Source organism: Pyrus communis, chromosome 11, assembly GCF_963583255.1.
Source record: "Pyrus communis chromosome 11, drPyrComm1.1, whole genome shotgun sequence".
In the NCBI taxonomy this organism is placed as follows: domain Eukaryota; kingdom Viridiplantae; phylum Streptophyta; class Magnoliopsida; order Rosales; family Rosaceae; genus Pyrus; species Pyrus communis.
In genome coordinates, this window is record NC_084813.1 from 10,434,130 (window position 1) to 10,446,808 (window position 12,679).

Below are 12,679 nucleotides of genomic sequence, written 5' to 3' on the forward strand. Positions count from 1 at the left end.
GGTATCTTTGATCAGGAAACATATCCCTGTGGATTCATGCTGTGTTTTGATGAAGCTCTCCTTCACTTATTGCATGATTGCTATTTTGCATCCTGTGCTTGGATGACGACCATTTTTGGCAAGCCTCATTGTATGGATAGAGCCTATCGGTTTATGATTGGGGGTAGAGTTAGCTTCTTCTCTTGATCATCATAGCTTCAATCTTTGTTTAATGGTTTGGTGGGCCATATGAGGTGCTCAAAATAATATGTTGTGGAATGGAATGACTAATAGACCGGATATTATCATCGCTAAGGCAATTAATTGGTGGCAGGATTTCCAGAAGATTGCCTTGATGAACTGCTCTAGCCCTGCATCTCGAATTTCTTTGTCTTGGACCATACCCCCACCTGGTTGCTTGAAGATAAATGTTTATGGTGCTTTGAGGGAGTCTGAGATGCTTGGTACTGTGGGACTAGTGGTTCGTAACCATCTTGGCCGTTTTGTGGCGGCCAAAGCATTGGTGTTTGAGTTTGTTTCATCGCCTCTCCATATCGAAGCCCTTACGGTTTGGGATGGGTTATTATTAGTGATTCAAAGAGGTTATCATGATATCATTATTGAGAGTGATGCGCTCCAGATTGTCCCGACATTACACAATGGTCTTCCTAATGGTTCCTTGATCGGTAACATTGTGGAAGATTCGAAGGCGTTGTTGTCTACAATCACTGGAGCTACGGCTGCCCATACTCGTCGCCAAAATTACGAAGCTGCTCACCTCATAGCTAGATATGCTCTTTCTAGCTTGACCAGCTGTTCATGGACCATGGTTTGAGGAACCTCCAGACATTATCTCTGATATTCTTATAACTTATTGTAATGTCTAAATTTTAGCTTCTTTTTTAGGTTGTAGCCTTAGGTACTTTTAGGGCTTTTGGCTTTCCTTTTATACTAAACCTTCTATCTATGAATTAATATCGTTGCCTTCAAAAAAAAAGAAAATTGTTGTCAATAATAACAGAAAAACATAGAAAAGTAAAAGCAGGGTTTACCATGCTTCTAAAAAAAATATTTTTTTTTTCCATAGCATAATAATTAGTGCCCATTTAATGAAATTTTGCAAGTGGCAAGTATAGGCTCATATATTTTACAAAATTACAATCTTTGCCCCTACATTATTATCTTTGACAATTATTATATCACACTAAATATCATATCATTTTTAGTCATTTAACACATTCATACCAATTTATTTAAAAGTTTATTAAACACTCAGACACTTTTTTTTTGTTAAAAAACTTTTGCAAAAAAAAAAAAAAGTTGATCAAACACTCAATAACTTTAATTTACAGCTGTTTATTCTTATAACACAACAAAAACAATTTTTTTTAAAAGTACAGCAATACCAAACCAAACCTAAACCTAAATGTAAGAACAGACTGTTATGTACTGTGCGTACTTTAAGTTTGAAATTTGAAGCGTTTAACAATTAAATACTTCTAAAATAGTTAAGCCAAAAGGGAGACCCGACCCGAGGTTACATGGGGGTCGTACCGTTTGCCTTTCCTCCCATTCCCAATTTCCATTCCAAATTCCAATCTGGAAAGCGCAAAAACTGAAGAAACCGCCAAATCCCGGAATCCACGTGTCCTCCTCCTCCCTCACCATCCTATGTGTCTTCCCGTCGCAACTTCTCGCCCCGAAGACCCGACTGCTCAGCCACCTGTAGTCTTCTCTCTCCTCCCACTCTCTCTCAAGAAACCCACATTGCAATATTTCCAATCCATTGCGACACACATTTGTCCATCATTTTGTTTCATCTGAGCACACACACCCCGACAATTGCGCAAAACTTATCGACCCGGTTCGGCAGAAAAGTTTCGCCTTTTGGCTCCGGAAAGCTCGAATTGTTCCCAAATGCAATGGCCCACTTCGCCATTTGAGCCGGTTTCTGCAAAGTTCGCGTCTTTTGTTGATTTGGGCATCGTTTGGATCTCGAAATTTGCGACCCCTTCGGCTGCTGGGTGCTGAAGTTGTTTGGTGGTGGGCAGGAGATGAACACCGTTGAGGAGGAACAGACTGCCTTCGAGATCGGGGTGGTGGTTCCGAAGCGTAACGTGAAGGAGGAAGATAAAGCTTTTGATTGTGTGGAGGTTTTGCTGGAGGAGTTCAGGAATTTGGGTTTGGTTGTTGAGAGAGTGCATGGCGTTGTCGATGAGTTCATCAAGGTTTGATTTTTCAACTTTTCTACTTTTGTTCATTTGCATGTGTTTTCTTTTTTTAATAATGTTTTGTTCGAACGATATTCTAATTAATCTAATTTAAATTTGAAATTCGAAACTGGGTGCAAAAGGAGAGAATGTTCCTTTGTTCTATATACTCCCACAATGATTTTTTCATTTGGGTTTTTAGGAATTGACTAATTGGCTGATGACGGCAGATTTTGTAAATAGTTTATGATACGATATTTGTAGGTATAAATATTGCTTAGTAAGGAAGGAAAGTTATTTAATTTGTTACTGTATTACTGAAAGAATCATATCTATTAAAAAACGTATAAATTTCAGGGCGTTTTGCAAATTTACGATAACGCAACATTATTCGTGGCCCGTTTTGCCTTTTGATGAATGAAAATGGTACATACAATTGGGCAGTATTTTATTTATAGTCTTTCTTGAGTTTGGTTTCTAGTTTCTAGAGCTTAGCTTTCTTTCTTTCAGCTGGCAGCACCTTCGGAGACGCTGGGCAGGGCTGCAGCGGAATTGCAGATTAAAAAACGAACTGCTTTCGGTAATGATACTGTTGTATTCAAGTTGGCTTTCAAAGTTTCTTTTATTTAAGTTCCATATCTGCAATGTGATTTGATTTCTTCTACTTGAAAAGTTAATATGACACTGGGTTTCAGGGATGGATTTACAATTTGAATGGGAGGAGGTTGATGCTTTTGTGAGACAGCCTGATGGTTCAGTGTTCAGTTGGTGTGAGCGTTTTCGCTGCTATAGGCACTTAATCTATGGAATTGTGAGTCATTCGGCATATACTCATACTATAATGTTCCAATGGCTTCTTCCTTTCCGATGTTTTGTTTCACTCTTTCACTTTGATTTTACATTTCAGTTTCATGTTTGTCTCCATCCTTTTTTGTTATTACGCTTTGGTGATTACATCCATCAATTGGCGGCTGATGTTTCACTTTTTTTTCAAAATGTTGTATGAGTAGATGTAATGCAACTGATACCCTTTGAATAAGTTCAATATGACTATATTTCTGTGTGCAAATATTTATCCATAAATGTGCCGTTGACAAGGTTTGAATTGTAAATTTACAGATTAACAAGAGCCGGTCAACTGTAACTTTAAGATTTGATGATAAAGAGCTCCGTTGGGAAGTCGGGGAGTATTTACTTCAGAAGTTGGAATCAGAAAGGATTGTCAAAGAAGTGTTTCCTTTACATGGTATGCTTACAAAATTTTAAACAGTTTGTATCTCTGTTGAACTCTATATTAATATGATTTTTTGACTGATAGATGAAATAAAAAGGAAGAAGCTCCTTCACTCATGGGCACTACACTGGTGGGACTTCACAAACCAGCCGATAGATGAGATTTATTCATACTTTGGTACAAAGGTAAACTAGTTGCATTAGCAAAATTATCTTTTTCCATATTTTGCCCAACACATTAAACAAGAATTTAACGTCTTTTGTAGATTGCCATCTATTTTGCTTTCCTTGGAATGTATACAAGGTGGTTGCTCTTTCCAGCTGCATTTGGGCTTATCATGCACATGTTTGATTTTGGGTGGGTCAGAACACTATTTCTTAGTTTCCCTGATGGCTGTCAACATTATTATATTTGTGCATTTTTGCTTATTTAAACCGCTGTGTGTTTGCATAATGCTTATGTAGGTCATTGCAGTTACTGGTGCTCCCTATTTTCTTCATAAGCATAATATTGTGGGCTATAATGTTTTCACAGTTTTGGAAACGCAAAAATAATGCCCTTTTAGCCAGGTAACTTGGTTTACAAGAAAATTGTATTGTAGCTATTAGATCTATGCTTATTCATTTTTAATTTTTTTTGTTCTTTTGTCTTACTTTAACTCTTCTCTTTCTGGGTTGTGTATTTAGATGGCAGATTAGTTATCCAGTTAGAGCTGACTTGGGATATAGACAGGGTGTGGAGTGGAGTTCCTCACCATCTGTTGAGCTCGCAAAAAAGTGGGGGACAGACAAAACAAAAGAAAAAGAAATGTTCCAAAGAATTGAGTGGTTTGGACGACTCATGAGATTCCGAAATGATGCTATCGTTTTCTTCAGTATTATATGCCTTCAATTACCATTTGAACTGGCATATGCTCATATTTATGAGGTTATTGAGTCTGATATTATGAAGTAAGATGCCGAGTCCCCTTGCATTCATACAAATGCATATACTTACATGTTATAATTTAGAATGAAGATGACACTTATCGCAATTTTTTCCTTTTCAGGTTTGGGTTGACAACCGTTTATCTTTTTTCCATTCAGTTCTTTACACAGATTGGAGGCAAGATCTCCGTCAAGCTCATTCAATATGAAAATAATGAAAACAAAGAAAAAAGAGCTGACAGCTTGGTCTATAAGGTGGGTTAAGTGGAAATTTATTCCATCCCTGCTGACTTTGTTGCTATCTCTTGTAGAGGGCTTTTTTAGTCTTCAAGGACTTTTTGTTTTTTGCAGGTGTTTGGTCTTTATTTCATGCAGTCGTATATAGGAGTGTTCTATCATGCCCTTTTGCACCGCAACTTTTCTACTCTCCGCAAAGTCTTGATTCAACGCCTCCTTGTGTCTCAGGTAGATGTTATATTTCATTCACTGTTTTTCTTTCTCTAGTTTATTTCTCATGTTCTTGTATTGGACAATGCTTTGTAGGTGTTGGAAAACTTGTTGGAAAACACTTTGCCATATTTAAAGTACAGTTACAAGAAATATAGAGTTCGGTAAGTCTGTACTATGTATTATCTTTTGGACATTCATGTTTTTGGAGTATTTTAAGTTTACTTGAACATAACCTTGTCTGCCATTCTGGTGTAAAGAAGCAAGAAAAAGCGTGAAAAAGGTTCAACGACAGGGAAGATTCGGTTTGCTTCTAGGGTAGAGAAAGAGTACCTGAAGCCTTCTTATTCCGCTAGCATTGGCATGGAACTTGAAGATGGGCTGTTTGATGGTAATATACTAATATGTCAAGTATATTCAATTATATATTCTTTCTGGCGTCTTTAAAATTTGAATTTTCCTCATTATTTGTAAGCAATTTTCAGTATATTTCTATATTTTCAGCTGATTAGATCTGTGTTTGACCTGCAGACTTTCTTGAGGTGGCATTGCAGTTTGGTATGATCATGATGTTTGCTTGTGCATTCCCCCTTGCTTTTGCCTTTGCAATTTTGGTATGTTATACTTTATGGCCGCTTGTTCCCTTTTAAGTTTTTTATGTTGGTAGTATTCTGCTTAAAATTACACTTTCGCAGAACAACATCACTGAAATTAGGGCAGATGCATTGAAGCTTCTTGCCATGTTGCGAAGACCAACACCTCGCTTTTCCACAACAATTGGAGCTTGGCTGAACATATTTCAGGTACTTATGGTTTGTGGTTTTGTATATATCTTGTGAAGCAAATACAAAGTTCATATCACTGAACTTTGTGTTCCTACTGTTTGTTTTGCTCTTTCATCGTCGTCTTTGTAATGCGGGGTTGTCTGCAATTTGTAGTTTCTCGTAGTTATATCTATATGCACCAACTGCGCACTTCTAGTATGGTTATATGATGAAGAGGGCAAATGGAAGATAGAGCCTGGCCTGGCTGCAATTCTTGTTATGGAACATGTTCTCTTGTTGATCAAATTTGGATTCTCCCGCTTTGTTCCCGAGGTGATTTCCTTCTCTCCCTTCTGAACACAGTTACATATTTTCTAATGGTTAAAAGGAAGATCAAATCACCAAATAAACATTAAACTGGTTTTTCTTGCAGGAACCTGCTTGGGTAAAAGCCAACCGTGTGAAAAACGCGACAACAGCTGAGAACATGTGTTCTAAACAGCTCTTGAGGAGCATTTCTGGAGAGAGGATGACGTTTGGTAATGTCAAGAAGTCGCAATGAGGTAGGAAGTATAGGTTTTGTGGTTGCTGTCTTCTCATAAGTTAGAAAGTAAGCCGGATTTGTTCTTCAAGAGAACTTTTCTACAATGAGGTCAGAGACTTGAGCTTTTACAAAGTTGGAGCTGAAGTGGCACCGAAATTTGGGTTTTAGTTTTTGCTTGTTCTTATGGTGGACTTAAATTGTTGTGTAGGTAGATAGTATTGGAGAGTATTTACTTTCCTTGAGATTGTTTAAATTCACATTTAATATAAGATATAGATGTGATGCAATTTTGTTCTTATTTTGCGAGTTTAAAATCAAGTATTTACATTTAATATGACTATTAAAGCTTTCTTAATATTATGGTCTAAATTAGTTGCATATTTTTTTTATATATATATTAACCAATTATAGTTCATGCAGCAAAAAAGATGTAAATACTGTCAAGAAACTCGAGGATGATTGCTTGTCTTGCCAATTGTCTTCCTCACTTGGTCCTCGTGATGCAGTTTCAGCCTTTATGCATGATGCCCCCAATCGGTGCGATGTCAACGTAGCTCCTTTTGATACTAGCTTGCTTGATATTGAGATTTCAGACGTTGACCGTTGTGCACCTGAGTAGTTAACTGCACTGTCTTCCAAGAGTGCGTTTAGAGGTACATATTCTACGTCTAATGAAACTTGTCATTCGGTTGATCCTGACGAGAGTGCATTGGATTTATTTGAGAATTGCGACTCTGAGGCGCTACTTGAAGGCTGTGAGTTGGTAGAGATTGCAGGAACAGGTAAGTTGGAAGTTGAGAATGCAAAATTGAAAGCAGAACTGGCTTCTGCAATGGCTGTGATTTGTTCAATTTTGGCCTGAAGTAGACTTTGAATCATTGGATGGTAGTAAAGTGGATAATTTATTGAAGGATGCCCAGAGAGGAGAGCTGAAGCCTTGCACCGGAAAGATGAATATGGAAAGCATCTACAATCTGCTTGGGGAGAAGCAAATGCGGTGTCTTTCATTGAGAAACGCATTCAAGAACTTGAACAGAGACTGTCTGATCAGTATTCGCAAAGCCAAAGGATTTCAAATGATAAGAATGCCTCTGAATTTGGAATTTTGTCTGATAAGATTGATAACTGCAAGGACGAAATCTTAGGTGGTAGGGAGTTCATATACCTTGCTCATCTAATACCGTCCCAAATAGAATTGACCACTCAACGGAATCTCAAATAGAGTACGATTTTGAATCACTTAACGGAATCGAGGTGAAGCGGGGCGGCTTAACCATACGGAACCATAGACATCCATTCGATAGCATGATTTCCTAATGTGGATTAACCAGGTAGGATCGCCTATGGATTTGATGTATCCAACTACGTAGTTACTCCCAATGCAAATTAGCCACTCAGAGTCGCCCCTCAAATGCGTATGGTCCCTTAATGCGGATTAACCAGGTAGGACCATAAGCAGCATCAAATAGTGTGGTCCCACAATGCAGATTAACCAAGCAGAGTCACCTTTAGGGTGTGCATGGTACCCTAATGCGGATTAACCAGGAGGAACCATGAACATGTCTTCTGTTTGTACCATACTTGACTAATCCCGAAACTACTAAGCACCGATCAACAGCATACCGTCAAGGACCCATAAGACTTTTCCTCCAACCAGGAGGCCAATCACAACACGACACATGTCGGTATCAGAGGCCAATCACAACGCAACACGTGTCGATATCAGTGGTCAATCACAACACGACACGTGTCAATGTCAGAACAAAGCTAGAAACTCTCTTCTATAAAAGGGGATCATTCTCCCACAATAATCCCTAATGCCATTTGTACTAAACTATTCACTATAACTCACTAAAAGAGAGCTCGAACCTATGTATTGGTGTAAACCCTTCATAACTAATGACAACTCCTCTACTCCGTGGACGTAGCCAATCTGGGTGAACCACATACATCTTGTGTTGTTTGCTTCCCTATCTCTATTCATTTATATACATATCCACACTAACACCAGAGCAACGTAGCGAAGGTCACAAACTTGACACTTTCTGTTGTACCAAAGTCCTCACCGATTTTGTACATCAACATTTGGCAGCATCTATGGGAATCGCATTTATTCCTACTCTCTCCAACTTTGTCAAGCTGGTTTCCACCATTCGTACACTTTCTTTCGACCAGGCACCTTTCTCCAACATGGGGAGTGAAGGGAACCACAACACGCAGAACGACATCCCCCTCGCACTTAGTGCAAAGCAACGAAAGAAGTTTGCTCTTCAGGCTAAAGTCGATGAGCTAAAGGCTCAGAACAACAAGATAACGATAAAGAATAAGATCCTCCAGGAGCAGTATAAGAAGAACTTCGGGATGCTCCATGAAACTAGGCATACTCAAACACATGAACTCATTGCCTCTGGGGAAGTCAACCACCACCTGGGTGCCCCTCAACACGGGGGATCACTTGCCTTCAATATAGATATCCCTAATGGGGAGCGAGCTACTCATCAAGGTGTTGATCAACATAAGACCTCTCTCAACCCAGCTGCTTCGACCCGAAGCAGGAGAAGTGGAGGAAGACACCTTCTTATAGAAGGAGTAGAAGGATCAAAAGCCATTTATCGCGACTGTCGGGACTCCCTGAGGCAACGTCGAGAGAACCCCATCCACATAAGCTCGGAGGTCAATGACCCAAGGGTTTCTGAAAGATTCGGTCTTCTCCCATGCCCCAAGCCAACTGCCAATCTAGGGAATGAGTGACATGTCCTAGAAGAATATGAAGGTATGGGGGACTCGGGGGCGTTTCGACAGGCTCGCCCAGGAAGTAAGTACGGCAAGTCCAAAGAAAAATCTCATGCCCTTGATCAAGCTTTCATACTTCCAAGAGGAGATGGAGACTTACGGAAGAAGGATCCAATAGTACCTGACCCCACTCAGGACCCCCTTGTCCTACAACTCCTTAAGGAAGTAAACAAGTTGAAGGCCAAACGTCAAGCCGAAATACCTGATTGGAACCAACCTAGGCCTTGTCCTCTTACAAGGAGGATCTTCGACACCCCTTCCAAGCAAAGACAAAGCAGAAGATTGGCTTACAACTCTACACTGGAAGGGAGGACCCGATTAAACACCTTAACCTCTTTGAGTCCACCATGGCATACCGGATGCACACTGACGAAGAACAATGTATTCTCTTCCCCTTTACTCTCTCTGGCGGAGCTCTGAATTGGTATTGTCGTCTTCCACCTTAGACAGTAGACTCATTTGAGGAACTGAGGAAACTGTTTGTCTCTCAACACATCTTCCAAACAGATCATTTGCATTCTGCAGATGACTTGTACACTATTCGCCAGAAGCCGAACGAGTCACTACGAAAGTATGCCGACCTCTTCAACCATGAGTATTCTCGCTGCGTTGAGGCAGATGACAAGACCACCCTCAAAGCCTTCACAGTAGGCCAACATGATTGTTTCTTCAAGTACATGATCAATGCCAACACTTGGAAGACTTACTCTGGAGTGATGGCACAAGCTTACAACCACGCCTCCGCCGAAGCAAGGACATACCAAGGGAACCTCCATATGGTTAACCCCTATCAACAAGTGGGAAGTGGAAGTCAAGTTCTACCAAGTAAGGAGATCTTGGCCATTCAGACACCCATTGCATCATCTCCTGCCTCATTTAGGTACTCGATAAGTCACCAAATGTATTTGTCTCTTGGTAAGAGGAAGAATTTTTACTCTCAGCAAGCCTATTACAACAAGAGGGATAAAAGTTCGTATCAAGACAACTAGGGGTGAACGTACCGTTGACTATTATGACTATGAGGCCAAGCCTCACTTTTTCAAAGTGGAGGACTGGGTACTGAAGGAAATGCTATTATAAGAAGGCATACACATTACAAATGTTTTGACTCTCAACCACTTGAGATCTCTTGTCACACAAGCCATTCGGCACATATTTAAAGAAGAGGTAATTCAGTCAACTTCTTCTGAGTCTTTTGCATTCCTAGCACTAGAACACTTGGTCTACGCTGACCTACCCCTATACTCCAACTCAGAGCTTCAACATGCGTACTTTGACACAAAGTATGTGATACTAAATGTTACAACCAACATGGTTCACATATCGAAAGCATGGATCCATTCATGCATAGCAAAACATTCATAAGTATCACTCATGTCAATCAACATAAATATCATACATTCCAACACATTCATACATAAACATCATACATTCCAACACATCCATACATAAGCCAACTGTGCTTCGAAAGGGTTCAACATACTTTGTGTCATTTGACACTTGCTATAATGTGCCTCGACACCTTGCCCTTATTCTCACCAACCAAGTGATGAAATGTAAATAAAGAACTCATCTTCATGCCACCAACAAGGTGATGAAATGTACAACCTGTACTCTCCTTCATGCCACCAACCAGGTGATAAAATGTACAACATGTACTCTAATATCATTTGGCAACTTGCCACTCATGCCACCAACCAGGTGAAGAAGAAACTTATTTTCATGCCACCAAACAGGTGATGAAATGTACAACTCATACTCTCCTTCATGCCACCAACCAGGTGATGAAATGTACAACCCGTACTATAATATCATTTGGCAACTTGCCACTCATGCCACCAACCAAGTAAAGAAGGAACTCATCTTCGTGCCACCAACCAGGTGATGAAATGTACAACTTGTACCCTAACATCATTTGGCAACTTACCACTCATGCCACCAACCAAGTGAAAAAAGAACTCATCTTCGTGCCACCAACCAGGTGATGAAATGTGATGAAAGGTGATAAAGGAACTCACATTCGTACCACTAACCAAGTGATGAAATCAACTTACCATTCATTCCACCAACCTGAAGACGAGTGGTACAACTTGTACATGTGAACTCCTAGCATTCATAAATAATCAAAAACCCTCAAGCTTTACAACTCAACTAGGGGAGCACTTATGCCTAACAAGAGTTATAGTCACCAACAAAGTCTTATTGCAAGCCAACAACGGCTAGTGCATGATATACGAAGATCAAGCTCTTCATCCCTCTTACATCTGCTTCAGACATTTCTCCTCTGTAACAATGCAAACACTACAGTTCGTAGAAAGCTTCACACATTCTTGATCAAGACTGTTCGAAGCAAATTCAATTTATATGGTTCATCCAAACCTTCGACTACTCCAAGGTGTGGCTTGCATTACAATCTCTTGCTCAACAGTGTGGAAGCAAAATTTGTATATGTTGTCTCTCTTCCACAAAATTTGTATATGTTGTCTCTTCCACATTTTCAAATTTCTAATTTCCCTCCCCCCCCCTCCCCCGAAAAAAGAAGGAAAAAAAAAAAAAAAAAAAAAAAAAAAACGCAACAACTTCATCAATGGAAGACAACAACAAATGTCAAAAGCCTCACACACTCTTGATCAAGATAGTGTGAAGTAAAATCAATTAATGGTGCCAACAAAAGCTTCAACAAGTGAAGGGCAACAACAATTCTCAAAAGCTTCACACACTCTTAATCAAGATAGTGTGAAACAAAACCAACTTATAATGCCAACAAAAGCTTCAACAAGTGAAGGGCAACAACAAATGTCCAAAGCCTCACACACTCTTGATCAAGATAGTGTGAAGCAAAATCAATTTATGTTGCCAACAAAAACTTCAACAAGTGAAGGGCAACAACAATTCTCAAAAACTTCACACACTCTTGATCAAGATAGTGTGAAGCAAATTCAATTTATGGTGCCAACAAAGCTTCATCAATGGAGAGTAACTACAATTCTCAAAAGCTTCACATACTCTTGATCATGATAGTGTGAAGCAAAATCAATTTTTGGTGCCCAACAAAGCTTTAACACAAAAGCTTTCCCTACAAAGTTTCAACACAAGAGCTTTTCAACACAAGAGTTTCACCTACAAAGCTTCAATACAAAAGCTTCACCTACAAAGCTTCAACTCTCAACTACAAAGCTTTAACATCAAACAAAGCTTCAACATCAAACAAAGCTTCATCAATGGAGAGCAACTACAATTCTCAAAAGCTTCACACACTCTTGATCAAGATAGTGTGAAGCAAAATCAATTTTTTGTGCCCAACAAAGCTTCAACACAAAAGCTTCACCTACAAAGCTTCAATAGAAAAGCTTCACCTACAAAGTTTCAACACAAGAGCTTCACCTACAAAGCTTCAATACAAAAGTTTCACCTACAAAGCTTCAACACAAAAGCTTCAACACCAAAGTTTCAACACAAAAGCTTCAACACCAAAACTTCACCTACAAAACTTCAACATCAAACCTTCACCCAAAAAATAAATAAATAAATAAATAAAAGGAAAGAAAGAAAGAAAGAAATGAGCCTAGGCCTCCCTTTCTTTGGGCCTAACAACTTTCATACCAAATATATATGAAAGAGGAGTTTTGGGCAACCACTTAGAAAGGAAAATGGTGAAGTTTTGTTTGGAAACTTGCCTACTAGCAAGACACCTCCCTCGACCGGAGACTTGGGGGATTTCTACCATTTACCACTACACCTTGGTACTCAGAAATTTCGCGACTACTCAGTGCCTTGGATTT

General features: G+C 39.4%; 1 protein-coding gene and 1 pseudogene across 1 annotated transcript; both read left to right on the forward strand.

Annotated features, from left to right (window-relative positions):
• The first annotated feature begins 262 nt into the window (after positions 1–262).
• Positions 263–814, forward strand: LOC137708994 (uncharacterized). The gene has a single exon (XM_068448143.1). The coding sequence runs from the start codon at positions 263–265 to the stop codon at positions 812–814; it is 552 nt and encodes a 183-aa protein (XP_068304244.1).
• A 767-nt stretch (positions 815–1,581) lies between these two features.
• On the forward strand, positions 1,582–6,402 carry LOC137708542 (anoctamin-like protein At1g73020; annotated as a pseudogene).
• The last annotated feature ends 6,277 nt before the right edge of the window (positions 6,403–12,679 follow it).